This window comes from Eptesicus fuscus, chromosome 14, assembly GCF_027574615.1.
Source record: "Eptesicus fuscus isolate TK198812 chromosome 14, DD_ASM_mEF_20220401, whole genome shotgun sequence".
In the NCBI taxonomy this organism is placed as follows: Eukaryota; Metazoa; Chordata; class Mammalia; order Chiroptera; family Vespertilionidae; genus Eptesicus; species Eptesicus fuscus.
In genome coordinates, this window is record NC_072486.1 from 72,117,226 (window position 1) to 72,133,355 (window position 16,130).

Here is a 16,130-nt window from a genome sequence, read left to right on the forward strand (position 1 = left end):
GACTTGTGTGTTTATATCCTTTACCCGGTATGGGAAGTTTTCTGTCATTATTTTTTCAAATAAGTTTTGAATTTCTTGCTCTCTCCTCCTTCTGGCAGCCTCATGATGCAAATGTTAATGAAGTAAACCCTTGATTTTGTGGACCTCAATTTAATGGACTTTGGATTTAATGGATAAAATTTCTAGTCCATATGTCATATGTGAAAATTAACACCCTGTTAATTTTAAAATGTTTTTTACCAAAATTTGCTCATAATTAAAATAATAGGTACATTTTTGTTAATTCACTGTTATTTTAAACAAATTTTAACAAATAGACCATATTTTGGAAAAACACTGTAGTAATTTCACTGACATACATAAATATTATATATCTACAATTATAGTCTATATATATTTTTTAAAAATATATTTTTGTTTCAGAGAGGAAGGGGGAGAGACAGACAGAAACATCAATGATGAGAGAGAATCATTGATTGGCTGCATCCTGCATGGCCCTTACAGGGAATTGAGTCCACAACCAGGGCAAGTGCTCTGACTAGGAATCGAACTGTGACCTCTTGGTTCCTAGGTGGATGCTCAACCACTGAGCCATGCCTGTCAGGCTATAGTCTATATATTTAATTCTGAGTCACCACTTGTAAACAATGTTTGCAGAATGATTAGCACATGATCACACCACTTTGTCCGTGGTAATTGGTTCTGTTGTCCCATGGCATTACTTTCTGCAGCAGTTTTAATGTGCACTAGGCCACGCTCCAGCTATGTGTATTTGTTTACTTGCGATGATTGGTGAATTCATGGAGTTAGTTGACCTATTCAGTATACATTAAAAATTTTTGTAATGCATATAGGAAACTTGTCTGTGAAATTAAACTTTTCATACATTTTTTTTAAAATATATTTTATTGATTTTTTACAGAGAGGAAGGGAGAGGGATAGAGAGGTAGAAACATCGATGAGAGAGAAACATCGACCAGCTGCCTCCTGCACACCCCCTACCGGGGATGTGCCCGCAACCAATGTACATGCCCTTGACCGGAATTGAACCTGGGACCCTTCAGTCCACAGACCGACGCTCTATCCACTGAGCCAAACCGGTTTCTGCAAACTTTTCATACATTCTTAATTTTAATTACACAAACATGTCTATGTAAGTAAAAACCGGTAGACTAGTTTGTCAATTTTTTAACATACACATTTGGAAAACCTATTTTATTACATAATGGACTTTCACTTATAATGGATACCTCCTTGCTCAAATTAATCTGTTATATCGAGGTTTTACCATATGCTTGAAGTGGTCTCATAGGCTCCTTATATTCTCTTCATTTTTTGGAGTCTTTTTTCTTTTTCTGTTCTGATTGGGTGTTTTTTTTTGTTTCCTTATATTCCAAATCACTGATTTGATTCATTCTCAGCTTCATCTATTACTCTACTGTTGATTCCCTGAAAAATTGTCTTCATTCAGTTAGTGTATCCTTCATTTCTGACTGTCCTTTTTTATGCTATTGAAGTTCTCACTAAGTTCATTGAACATCCTCATAACCAGAGTTTTGAATTCTGCATCTGGTAGGTTGCTTGTTTCCTTTTTTTCTTTTTTAGTTCTTTTCCCATAGTTGTTTTGTTCTTTCATTTGAGACATGTTTCTTTGTCTCCTTATTTTGCTAGTGCCCCTGTGTTAGTTTCATTTATTAGGTAGAGCTGTTACGTCTCTCAGGCTTCGTAGAGTGGTCTAACGTAGTAGGTATTCTGTAGGGTCCAGTGGCACAGCCTCTTTGATCACCCCAACTGGGCACTCAAGATGTACCCCCCATGTGTGCTGTATACATACACCCTCCTCTTGTAGTTGAATCTTTATTGCTATTCACACATTAATGGGAGGTATTTACCCCTAGACCAGTCAGCTGCAAGGACTTCCATGACCACTGGCCACTGACCTCTGACCACCGTGGAGGATCAGCTGTGCTGGAGCCCACCCCACTGAGCAGAATGTATTCATTGGGGCTCTGGTGCCTGCTGAGTCCACTCATTCAGTGTGTTGCTTGTGGAGGTTATAGGGTGGTGGTGTGTTGATGCTGTCTGAAGCTGTACTGGCTCTGAGGCCTCCCTAGAGGTGCAGGCCACAGACAGCTGCTGCCAGTGTTCTGCCTGGGTCCACCAAGCATGAGCTATAAAGCAATCTGCAGATGGCTGGTGCCTGTGCTGTGCTTAGAGGTACCCAGGAGAGGCCAAGCTGTTAACTAAGGCCAGCTGTGGCTAGTTCTGGGCCTAGGGCCACTTTGCAAGAGGTACAGGGCTCCCTAAGGCCAGATGCTGCTTATTTGTGAGATTTTAGAAAAATCTGAAGCATGAACCAAGATAGATCATTCGTTTGGAAAAGCCCCTGGAAACAGCTTGGGTGGGCCCCAAAGTTGTGTGGAGCAGAGTCTCAGTGAATTACTAGAGTGGAGCAAACAGGTGAGGCAGGTTGTTGGAATCTCGGATCTGGTGCCTGCCTACTGGCTCTGTGGGAGGTGGGCTCATCAAAGGAATAATAACCTCTGCCAGCACTTCTCTCTGGGATAGAGCTGCCCCTCTAGCTCTTGCCCTAATGGTGGACAATTCAGTTCTTCCTTCTATGTCTTTTGAGCTGCTGCCCCAGAGCTGGAATTCAGAAAGAGTGAGTCTCAGTAAGTCTGTATGCAGATCCTTTAAAAGGAACTATCTGGGATTTCGACAACTCTGTCCCCCTCATCCTCCATTCCAGCTTTTAATTTTTTGTTTTATTTTTTATTGGTTTTAGAAAGAGAGGAAGGGAGAGAGAAACATCCATTTGTTGTTCCACTTATTTTATGCAATCATTGGTTGATTCTTCCATGTGTTCTGACCAGGGATTGAACCCTCAACCGTGGCATGTCAGGACAATGCTCTAAGCAACTGAGCTACCCCACTAGGGCCCCTGCTGGTTTTTGCAGGGTCTTCTTTTCCTGGCACTGACCCTGGGCTGGGGGGCCTGGTGTGGGCTGGGATCCCTTGCTCTCCTCAGCAGGGACCTGTGCAGCCAAGATATCCCTGCCGATTTTTGCCTGCTACACCTGGATGTAAGACCATCCCATATGAGTCTCTGCCCCTCTTACTAGTCTCCATGTGGCTTCTTCTTAAACTCCTAGTTGAAGAATTTCCATTCAGCCAGACTTCAGGCAGTTTCTAATGTTGGTTGTTCTGTAGTTTAGTTGTAATTTTGATATGGTTGTGGGAGGAGGCTGGAAATTTTAAATAGAGAAAGTGTAAGTGACCCATAAAAGCAAACTTGTTTTGTAGAATTTTTTTTATGTGATTTGGCTTTAGTTTTATAGCTTTTTACTATAAAGTGAAAACATTTTAATGTACTTGTTTTCCTTAATTTTTATAACACCAATATGGGAATCATGTCATTCTTCAAACTTTCATCATAATTTATTTTTCATAAATATTTTATTACTAATATTAGTCTCCATAAAATTATTATGTACTACATGTATTTAGTAAATTCATCCACGAAACTGGGTTTGACTATTTATATAATGTTACTGACTTCTTTTTGGTGTTAGGATTTATCCTGAACAAAAATGCTTTTCTGTTAAATAATTTAATGCTGTATAATTTTTGTGGGTATGACGTTGTGAAAGTTGTTTTCTATTATTTAACATGCAACTTTTGAAAATATTGACAGATAGTACTTGAATGGGCTTCTCCTCGGAATTTTACTTCAGTTTGTGAAGAACTGGTTAGCAATGTTGAAGATTTGAGTGAAGAGGTCTGCAAACTAAAAGACTTAATTCAGAAGGTATATATTTAGCATAAAAATGGGGAAAATAATTTGCAGGATAGTATGTTAGACAATGAAATAATTCTGACAAGAGCAACTTAAGCTACCACTAAACAGTTGGAAAGAGACAATTTCTAAAGGAAGAAGTATACATAGGAAACAAATTTTGTCGCTCATCAAAGAAATGCAGACTAGAAAAACAATGATAGATTATTTTCATCTTTTACACTAGCAGGGATTAGTGCATTTACCCATTTCTGGCTAGAGTTCACCAAGCTGATAGTTTCATATGAGACAAGTGTCACAATCCCTTTTAGAAACAGTTTGACAAGATGTGCTAAGAACCATAAAAATACTTGTATCTTTCAATAATAGTTTAATGAATCCAAAATCGTATGTACCATGAGTGTCCTATATTAGCAAAATGATTAAATAAAGCATTGTACACTTATTATAATTATATGCAGCCAGTTGAGAAAATAATGAAAATGAAATATCAGCTTGTTAAAGATATGAAGTTATATTTGTAAGTTTTACTTATATGTAAATATGCAGATAAAAAATTCCCAAAATGAAAGTTACTTAGTTGTGTTAATGAGATAGGATTGTGGATAAAAATATTTGGTCTGATTTTTAAAATATATATTTATTTATTTCAGAGAAGAAGGGAGAGGGAGAAAGAGATAGAAACATCAATGATGAGAGAGAATCATTGATCAGCTGCCTCCTGCACACCCACACTGGGGATCGAGCCCATAACCTGGGCATATGCCCTGACGAGGAATCAAACCACGACCTCCTGACTCATAGGTCGACACTCAACCACTGACCCACACGGGCCAGGCTATTCGTTCTACTTTTTAGAGTTCCTATAATACCTTTTATAATTTAACTTTTTTTTTTAAAAAGTGTGGGCTTTTCTTGTTATTGTTTCTATACTCACATAGAAGTATATATCTGGATTCAAAGACACGTGATTTTCCCCCTTTTAGAAAATAGGCTGTAACAAAATTTAAGCTGCTGAAATTGGGAACTCTTTTGAAGATAGTTAACAAAGGAAAACACTTTTACCTGATTAAAGAAATCACTTCTAAGTTCTTCAAGTCTATTTAACAAATACATTTTATATATATAAAGTTTTTAATATGTGATATGAACATTAGATTATGCATTAAATTTTATAACATCAACTCATAAATTATTTCATATTTTCATAAAAAGTTTTCCTCAAAATAAATTAGATACATGTTCCAAGTAATTGTCATTCTAGCTATTAACAAAGATATGTTCAGTCAAAAGAAGTCTTTTTAAAAAGTGAGCAGAAAATTGAGAAGCAAATTCTAAAAAAAAAATAGGAAAATAAAGATATTTAAAGTGGAGCAAATAAGCAATCTATTTCAAAATTATTATAGAGGCTACCTCCATTCCAAAGAACGAGGCATCATAGAAGTTATATTATCTCTTACATTTACTTATTCAACAAACATAAGAATGCCTTCTGTACGTCAGGCAAATTGTGCTACACAGGCTACAGAGAGCCTGACTTGCTGAAAACATGAAAATTATAACATTGTTCATCTTCACTACTTGCATCGTCTGGAAGAATTGAAGGAAAATGGTATTGATTTTACTTAGCATGGTGTTTTTCATGGAAATCCAAGGGAAATTGGGAAGGAGTTATGTAAGAATATTTCCTGCAAAGCATCACCCTTTAATGTTTAATGTGGGAAATTCCCTAAGACATCTTTGCCTCAGATTGATAATTATTTGATTTCTTCAAGATGAAATGAAAACATTTTGGAGGCAGAGGTGGAAGATTGAGATGAAATTAGAGAGAGACCAGATTTTTCTTAAAGGAATGAAATTAAGAAATACTGCTCTAGGGGTGACTTTGACTCTAAAACATAAATAATCAAATCAGGTATTATATTTATTTTAATGTAACTATAAACAGAATTTCAGCTTTCTTTAGCTAAATAGTAGACCTTTTTTTCTGTGACACTCTTTACCTTGAATCTGTACATTTCTATATGAGGACTAACCTTGGTTTATAATAATAGCTTATACAGTTCTTTGGGAAGGAAAGTTAATTTTGGAGCAAGCTAGTGAATTGTTGTTGTTTTTTTCTGAATTAATCTTAATCACCATAGTGAAATTTTATTTAAAGAACTTAAGAGCTTCCAAATTTGGAAATATGCTATCATGTCTTTTAGCTTATGATATTTGAAAGTTTACCAATAACTGAAGGGAATTTTTAAAAGAACCATATGAGTTACCATAAGTATATGGAGATAACAGAGAGAGGGTAGGAGAGGTCAAGACTGGACTTTAGCACCACATCACTCTCTTTCAAACCAACACACTGACAAGCTCCTGTCAGAAAGGGTCATTCTAAGTAATTGGTTAATAAAAGGAATTACTGTCTCAGGATTCAGTAAATGGAGCATCAGTGTCAAAAAGGAATCTGTTGCTGAATGAAGCCATTTGGAAGTTAGACCAAGAATACAGTATTAATGAGATTGGCACTGATGTCTGTTTCTACTATAAATTGAAAATTAATTTTGCAGGCTTTTAAAATTAAATATTTACACTGTAGATTTTAGAAATAGTTATTCTTGCTAATGATGAAAGTATTTGTCACCACTCCAGCACAGGATGCTTTTAGTAAATATTGCTCTATAAATGTGCCTGATTATTTTTATCTTTCAAGAATCTTTTGGTTTCTGTTCATTTTCTCTTTTCTACTCTTCCACCAACAACTGTCTCCTCTCTCTCCCTCCCCCTCGCTCTCCCTGTCCCCTCCTTCCCTCCCTTTCTTCCCCCCCTCTCTCTTTCTCACACACACACACACACACACACACACACACGATTTGGGGGACACTTTAGCAAGAAAGGTCTGTGTATAGAAGCTGAGAAACTGGGTCATGTACTTTCATTGTGGAAAAGTGCTGGAAAAACCACTTAGGTTTTTATTGATGTTTGTTCCTCAATTATATTTAAATAAAGGATTAAACTTGTAGCATTACCATCATATCTTACAGCTTTTGTTAAGATTTACATATTGTAGGTACGTTATAAGAACAGTTAACTTTTTTATAAGAAATCAAGTGATATTTAATACAGAAGGAAAATGCAATGATCATTTCTTAGGTAGAAATAGAAACTAATATTAAAAAAACTTTATCTTATGACAAAAACATGATATGAAAATACAATAACTATAAGAACATTTATTTTTAATGTGAAACTCATGGTTTACTATAATGGATCCTGGTGAAAAAAAGACTAAAGACATATGTGGTCACTTTAAATCTTACATAAGAATTTTGCATTGACTATATCTAAATCATGCATTAACATGGTTATATTATATTTTTTAAATCAAATATATTTCTATTTTCAGTATACTATATGTACATTAACTCTTCTTTTCCCCATGCAAATATTTAGTTGCAAAACGAAAGAGAAAATGATCCAACTCATATACCATTAATAGAAGAAGTACCTACATGGAATAATAGAATTTTGAAGAGGACGGCTATTACAGTATGCGGATTTGGATTTCTTCTTTTCATTTGCAAGCTAACTTTCCAAAGAAAATAATTCTAATATTTATTTGAGTATTGTATGTATATTTTATTTAAATAATCTTAAATGTTACTTTTAACCATTTGTGGCTCAATAAAATTACATTCTTTGCCAATATTCCACAGGAAAAATTATGATAGCATTGAGCAGGGGGTTTTTCTTTAGGAAAGTGGTTTGTCACTTTGAGTTAAAATGTAATTTGTTATATTTTATGATAATTTTGATCAAGCAGTAAGTTATGATTCTTAAGTTTGATCCTATGACTCTAAATCACATTCAAAATAAAAGTTTCATCTGATATTCTTTGACATTTAAAAAAAGCGTTTATTTTCCACAGAGCATCCTATAAAATCTGTAGTGTTCATTAATCAATAGCTTTCTTTTAGTCCTTATTTTCCCTCTCATTATTATGGAATAAGGACTTTCTTGTTTAATTTTGTAGTTATGTAACATTATTAGGAAATTACTAATTTTGAAAGTATTCCAGAGAATTTAAAGATAAAATGTAACATTTTTGAATTCTAGTTTAAAATTCTAGGGAAAATATTTTAAATGTAAAGTAAAAAAAGAAGAAAATTTATGTAATATATTTAATGGGAACATATGATATATACTGTGTGTGACATTCTTGAGGATTTTATACATTTGGCATAAAATTTCTCATATCAGTGTAAATAAGTAATAACTTCTCTTTTTCTTCTGAAAACAAAATATTCAGATTTTTTTAAAAAAATGTTTTTATTGATTTTTAGAGAGGAAGGGAGAGAGAGACATCAATGAGAGAGAAACATCGATCACTGCCTCCTGCATGCCCCCTACTGGGGATCCAGCCCAGCCCACAACCCAGGCATATGCCCTGACCAGGAATATAGCCGGTGACCTCTTGATGCATGGGATGATGATCAACCAATTGAACCATACCAGCCAGGGCATATTCAGATTTTAATAGTGATGTTAATCAAAGGGCAGACCCAAATTAGCAGGGAATATAGTAGTTAAATCTTGTTTGGCTTAGAAAAGATGCACTTGATCTACAGCTATTGAAAGGTAAACATCAAGCAAAGAGGGAAATTACGGAAAGGAAGAACAGTATAAGGACAAATAATTAGTAGCAATTTCTGCTCTTAATAATACCAAAGCAACAAGACTTGAATCATCATTCTTTTTCTGAGAATATACTCAACCATATATCATTGTAAAGAATTTATGTCTGAAATTTTAACCTAAGTGCCGTACCTTTTTTTTTTTCTGATGTCCCTCATTCAAATGGGGTCAAGACTTAGAGCTAAACTGGAATATGAATAGAATAGTTACTTCTTTTAACACATATATTTCACTACTAGCACAGCACTTAGGTTAAATTAAAGGTGTTGAATGTTAATTTTAGTTTCCTTAAAAGAACTGTAGGAAATGATATTATGACTGATTTTTAAAAAACTAGGAAAATGACAGACATGCTACTGATTATATACTTATAATACTCTCACCTCAGTTCATCTTGAAGATAATCATTTTTCTCCTATTGGCTGATGGGTCACTATTTTTTTCTCTGGCCCAACCAAATCTATGCAGCTCTCAGATACTAAGATAAAACTGTTAAAATGCAAATTAACAAAATATTTGTTTTCTGAAAGAATTTACGATAGAATCCCTTAAAATAATGATCTGCCCTAATGAACTTTAACTATAATTAGCTACTCCGGGGAAAGAAATGCTGTAAAGTCCATTGCAACTGCATATTCTGAGTATATTTTTATTCCCTTGACACACAGTCTAATTTTCAGACTACAGACTGAGAATAAGTAGGGCAGCATTTATTGTGATAAATTGTTTCTTCATGGGCAAAGTATCAATAGAATAAATAATATTATCCAAATGGTTTGATATTGGTTTTTCTTTTTATCTCTTCCTACTCTGATTATTTGACTTGATTACAAACAATGCTTTATTATGAGGAGTGGTATCACTCCTGGAATAGTCATTCTTTACAAGATAGCTCAATACAAATTATTTTTTTTCTTATCTTAAAACAAGTTCCTTAGAGACCTCCCTAAAACGACAGACAAGAAGAATATTGTAAACCAAGTTTTAATTCTATGCACTTGAAAGTAGTAAAACATTTTGGGGTCAAACATGTTCTTATAGCTTTGGAATCAGTTTGGGAACTCAATCCATTATAAGCCCCTGTTGGGATGCAAATATCTTTAAAGTAGAAGCATGCTTACTTGCCACTTTTTTTATTGTATAGAAAATTTTGCGAGAATTTTATTTTTGACTTGACAGTATTCTTAGAAGGAGATACCAGGAGAATTTCTGAGTTTAGATGATAGAATAATTGCTAACGGGAATTACAATCACAAGGCTAAAAGACAACCCAAAGTAATTAAGATGTATAGCCAGGAGAGTGGACTGAATCTGTGAACACCCAATGAAGAGAGAACTAAAGAAAAAATTCTTACAGCCACTATGAATTAAGAGAGGGAGGCATCAAACTTGGATAGGTTCTCACATATGAGGAACTTCGTAATTGTTTAGGCAGGAACCAACCATTTGTGGGAATTCCAGAAATTGTAGGATAGCAGGTATTTAAATGCTATTGAATTTAATGGGGACAATTGAAGGGGAAAGTCTTATAGTCTGTTACAATGGCTGGGTTTCTATTCACTTTCTCACAGTTTCATAATATATTTGCATGTCAAAATCCAGAGAAGAGTTTCAAGATGGCTGCAGAGTAGCTGAATGCCCTTGCTCCTAGCCAGGGGTGGGATTTAAAGTTAAAATATTGCTCAGTCAACTTGAATAACCAAGTAAAATATAGATGATTGGAAATATTATAAGGAGCACTGAAGAGGTAGATAGATACTGGCAAGAGGAGGAGTGTCGCGGACAGGGGAGCCCCCCTCAAGAAAGTGTGGTAGCTGAGAGGCCCGAGGGATATCAGCTGCAAAGCTTCCTCCCCATTGGAGTGTGGGGTCTTGACCCCAGGCAGGGATTCCAAAACTAGAGCAGCAGAGACAGGAAGAACAGCCTGCTTAGCATCAGGCAGAGGGAACAAGAGGGACTCAGACTCGGATGCACCTTCTTAGTGAAGGAGTGCTGCTCCTATTGTTAGCCCAGTCTGAGAAGCTTGACTGGAGAGTCTGATGCCATGTTTGGGTCCAGTAAGGGGCTGTGGGCTGCACCCAACAGTAACTTTGAGGGACCCTCTATTTTCTTGAAAGACGTCATGCAGAGCCGCCATCAGTGACTAAACTATTAGGCTTTGGGAAATGAGAAAGGTCTCTCGCACCTTGATTGAACAGTCAGAACCATTCCCCCCACCTGTGCAGCCTCCTAGAATGTCCCATCCTACTGGGTTGGCAGCACCAGGAGCAGTGCAGGTCTGGGATGCTTGGCCCACACTGCAGAGTTGGGAACCCAATCGGAGCTGGGGGTTTTGGTGCGAGGAGGGATCAGAGTCCTGCACAGGACTGATTTTTTTTTTACCCCCCTCTTGCTTTGTCTGGTGGCACAACGGTGCCAGTGCCATGCAGAACTTGATTTTTGGACTGTATCCCCTGGGGAGGCTTCTGTCAGGGAGAAAGACAGTTGAGTGCTGGGCTCTGTGACTGCATTGTGGGGAGACTGATCCAAGCTCCCTGGGAGTTCCACGAGGCAGTCCTGGGAAGGAGAGCTAGAGCGCCTCTCCCTCTCCTGCAGGTGTGAAAACCATCCACAACAGGAAACTGGTTGAGCCCTGTGAAGTACCAAATATGCCCGCTGGGGACAGTTCTGTGGGGGACGGGAGAGTAGCTCAGAGCAGGACATTCTAAATGTGAGACCCACAGCAGCTGTAGTCTGGGACCAAGAAGAAATGCGTAGCCCCTCCTGTGGGCTGTATTGGCAACATCCTCAACCAGAGACTCTGTAGATCAAGCATGTCATGCTTGCTTTAGATCATTCCTCCTGAGCCCAGGGTAGCTGAAACCGCTCCTGCAGAGAAGACTTCAACCTTATCCTGTAGCAAAGCCCCCTTAGAGGAAACTGAGTTGGAGTCTCAGGTAGAGACTGAGGAGTTTGGCTTTGAAGCAGAGACTAATTTCCTCTCACTAAGTGCCTTACTGTGTAATGTCCAAGCAAGTGGTCCACTAGCCTGAACTAGTCTAGCCTAGGTACATCCTACAGATTCTTCTTGGAAGACTCTGGAGGAAGATCAGGCAACTCATGGAGGAAGTGGAGTAGCTGACAGGTGGAGGTGGACTTCGGGAGCCTTGGTCTGACCATAGATCTGCCCCCTGCTCCAAATTGAATAAAGCTGACCCATGTACACAGATTGATCCCTCCCATACACATACAGGTCTTGTAGATGCAGACAAACAGTGAACTGAGTGGCAAATATATACAGGTAGCCAAAGGCCACCAATCTACACACAATGTCTGACAGTGATCTGCATCTGAAACCCATCCAAAAGTTCACAACCAACACAACTAGTGGTGGGCTTCAGACCTCACCAGAGCTCGACCCAACGAGACACACAAGGTGGATCATGGCAGGCGCCAGACCCTGCTTAGAATAACCTTGCCTGAGGGGGCAGCCTCCCATACATGGTGATAAAGATACCACTAGGGTTAACAATTGTGCCTCTGAGCCCATCAAGGCCCCTTGAGACTGAACCTGCAGAACAATTTGCATGCCCGGGTAAGGGTTCAAACTCATAGCCAGACTGAGGATCAGTCCCACCCAGAAAAGGGTCAACAGCAATCAAGATCCAATTACAACAGTAAGGCTTAACCCACACAAGAGGCATTCCTAGAGCACCCAGCTCAGGAGATCAAAGACACTGTGCCACTTGGTCCACCAACACCAGAAGGCCACTCCACCAAGACTGGGAATCATAGTTACGTCTAATACATAGAAACAAACACAAAAGCCAAAATGGGGAGATAAAGAAACGCCCCAAATGAAAGAAGAGGAGGAATCTTCAGAAAAAAGAGCTAAGTAAAATGAAGGCAAGCAATTTATTAGGTAGTTCAAAGTAATAGTCATAGGGATGCTCAGGGAACTTAGAACAATAACAGCATGAAAAAGGACATGGAAATCAAAAAGAATAATCAGAAATGAAGAATGCCATATCTGAAATACAGAAAACACTGGAAGGAATAGCTAGCAGACTGGACAAAGTAGATGATAGAATCAGTGAATTAGAAGACAAAAAAAATCAGAACAGCAAAAATAAAAAATAAGCAGGATAATAGTATAAGGGAATTTTGAGACATGAAAACATAACATTCACATCATGGAAGTACCAGAAGAAGAAGAAAGCAAGCAAGCAAGGGACAGAGAACCTGTTTGAAGAAAGTATGACAGAAAACTTACCTAGTCTGTTGAAGGAAAATGCCATACAAGTTCAGGAAGTACATAGAGTTCCAATCAAGATAGACCCAAACCAGGACATGTCATAATTAAAATGGCCAAGATTAAAGATAAAAAGAGAATCTTGAAGGCAACAAGAGAAAAATAGTTATCTACAAGGGACTTCCCATAAGGCTGTAAGCTGATTTCTCAACAGAAACATCAGGTGAGAAGGGAATGGCATGAGTACACAAAGTAATGAAAAGCAAGAAACTGCAACCAAGACTGCTCTATCCAGCAAGAAAATTGAAGATGAAATAAAGAGCTTCCCAGACAAAAGAAGACTAAAGGAATTCATTACCAGCAAAGCAGCATTGAAAGAAATGCTAAAGGGATTGCTTTAAGATGGAGAAGGAGGAGGAGTAAGAGGGGGAGGGGAGGGTGAGAGGGAGAAACAAAGAGAGGAACAGAGGTATAAAGAATAAAAATGGTAACAAGTACCTAAATGGTAGTAAGTAATAACCTTAACTGTAAGTGGATTAAATGCTGTAATCAAAAGACATAGGGTGGTTGAAAGGTAATAAATCATGACCCATATATATCCTATCTACAAGAGACCCAGCTCAGAACAAAAAGACTCACAGACTAAAAATGAAGGAATGGGAAAAAAATATTCCATGCAAAAGGAAACAAAAAAAGAGCTGGGGCAGCAATATTTATATCTGACAAAATAGACTTCCAAACAAAGGCCATAAAAAACAAATGAGATCACTGCATAATAAGAAATGGATCATTCCAACAAGTGGCTATAACCCTTATACATATATTGGCTCCCAATATAGGAGCACCTAAATCCTATCTAATAAAATAGTAATATGCAAATTGACCATCACTCCAACACAAGATGGCTGCCCCCATGTGGACACAAGATGTCTTCCATAAGATGGCCAGCAGGGGAGGGCAGTTGGGAGGGACCAGGCCTGCAAGGGAGGGCAGTTGGGGGTGATCAAGCCTGCAGGGGAGGGCAGTTAGCAGTGACCAGGCCGGCAGAGGAGGGAAGTTGGGGGCGACAGGACCTGCAGGGGAGAGCAGTTGGGGGTGACCAGGCCTGCAGGGGAGGGCAGTAGGGGGGGACCAGGCCTGCAGGGGAGGGCAGTTAGGGGCAATTAGGTTGGTAGAGGAGCAGTTAGTCATCAATCAGGCTGGCAGGAGAGTGGTTAGGGGTTGATCAGGCTGGCAGGCAGAAGCGGTTAGGGGCAATCAGGAAGGCAGGTAGGCGAGCGGTTGGGAGCCAGCAGTCCTGGATTGTGAGAGCGATGTCCGACTGCCCGTTTAGGCCCGATCTTACCTGGATAAGGCCTAAACGGGCAGTCAGACATCCTTCGAGGGGTCCCAGATTGGAGAGGGTGCAGGCTGGGCTGAGGGACAAACACCCCCGTGCACAAATTTCATCATACACACACACACACACACACACACACACACACACACACACACACACACACACCTCTTGGTGGACTTTAAGGGAGCAATAGACAGCAATACACTCATACTACGGAACCTTAACATCCCACTGATATCACTGGATTGGTAGGTCTTCCAGACAAAAAACCAATAAAGAAACAGTGACCTAAAATGACACACTTGATCAGATGGATTTAATTGATATTTACAGAACATTTCATCCCAAAACAGCAGAATATGCATTCTTCTCAAGTTTACATGGAACATTTTCACACATAGACATGTTAGGATACAAAGTAAGTATTAACAAATTCAATAAGTTTGAAATCATACCAAAGATCTCTGATCATAATAGCATAAAACTAGAAATCAACCATGATAAAAAAAGGCTCAAAAAGATTCAAACACATGGAGGCTAAATAGCATGTTATTAAACAATGAATGGGTTACCAATGAGATCAGGAAGAAAAAAAATTGTGTGGAAACAAAAATGAACAAACAACCCCAAACCCCATAACAAAAATAGTACTTTGAGGGAAGTTCATAGCACTACAGGCCTATCTCAAGCAACAAGAAAAATCTCTAGCATACCATCTAACCTACACCTAAGAGAACTGGAAAAAGAACAGGAGGAAAAGCCCAGAGTACATAGAAAGAAGGAAATAATAAAAATCAGAGCAAAAAAAAAAAAATGGCATAGAAATGAAAAAGATCAATGAAACCAAGAGTTGGTTCTTTGAAAGGATAAACAAGATTGATGAAGCTTAAGCCAGGCTCATCAAGAAACAAAGATAGCCGAAACCGGTTTGGCTCAGTGGATAGAGCGTCAGCCTGTGGACTCAAGGGTCCCAGGTTCGATTCCGGTCAAGGGCATGTACCTTGGTTGCGGGCACATTCCCAGTAGGGGGTGTGCAGGAGGCAGCTGATTGATGTTTCTAACTCTCTATCCCTCTCTCTTCCTCTCTGTAAAAAAATCAATAAAATATATTAAAAAAAAAAGAAACAAAGATAGAAAACCCAAATAAAATCAGAAATGAAAGATTAGAGGTAACAACTGACATCACAGAAACACAAATGATTGTAAGAAAATATTACAAAACTATATAGCAACAAATTGGGAAACCTGGTTCTAATATTTTTTGGTGGAATCGTTAAGGTTCTTTATACACAATATCATGTTATCTGCAAATAATGACAGTTTTACTACTTCCTTTCCAATTTGGATGCCTTTTATTTCTTATTGTCTGATAGCTATGGCTAGGCCTTCCAGTACTACGTTGAATAAGAGTGGTGAATGTGGACATCCCTGTCTTGTTCCCCAACTTAAGGTGAATGCTTGTAGTTTTTCCCCATTGAGTATGATGTTGGTTGTAGGTTTGTCATATGTGCATTTATTATATTGAGGTATATTCCCTCTATTCCCACTTTGCTAAGAGTTTTTATCATAAAAGGATGGTGGATTTTATTAGATGCTGTTTTGGCATCTATTGATATGATCAATAGATGTGTGTGTGTTTTAAAATATATTTTCATTGATTTCAGAGAGAGAGGGAGGGAGGGAGGGGGGGGGAGAGAGAGAGAGAGAGAGAGAGAGAGAGAGAGAGAGAGAGAGAGAACATCAATGATGAGAGAGAATCATTGATTGGCTGCCTACTGCACACTCTACACTGGGGATCAAGCCTGCAACCCAAGCATGTGCCCTTAATCAGAATTGAACCTGGGACCCTTCAGTCCACAGGCTGATGCTCTATCCACTGAGCAAACCCAGCTAGGGCATGATCTTGTGGTTTTTATCCTTCAATTTGTTTATGTGGTGAATCTCGTTTATTGTTTTGCAGGTATTGTACCAATCTTGCATCACTGGAAAGAAATCCCACTTGATCATGGTGTATGATCTTTTTAATGTATTGCTGAGTCTGGTCTGCTAATATTTTGTTGAAGATTTTAGCATCTATG

General features: G+C 38.2%; 1 protein-coding gene across 1 annotated transcript in view; it reads left to right on the top strand.

Annotated features, from left to right (window-relative positions):
• Window positions 1-7,643, top strand: part of ASZ1 (ankyrin repeat, SAM and basic leucine zipper domain containing 1) — an 83,256-nt gene extending 75,613 nt beyond the window's left edge. The window contains exons 12-13 of the mRNA XM_054726106.1: window positions 3,695-3,808; window positions 7,241-7,643. Of these exons, the coding sequence (XP_054582081.1) occupies window positions 3,695-3,808; window positions 7,241-7,393 (267 nt within the window). The 3' untranslated portion in view covers window positions 7,394-7,643. The remainder of the gene's footprint in view (window positions 1-3,694; window positions 3,809-7,240) is intronic.
• Window positions 7,644-16,130: the final 8,487 nt, after the last annotated feature.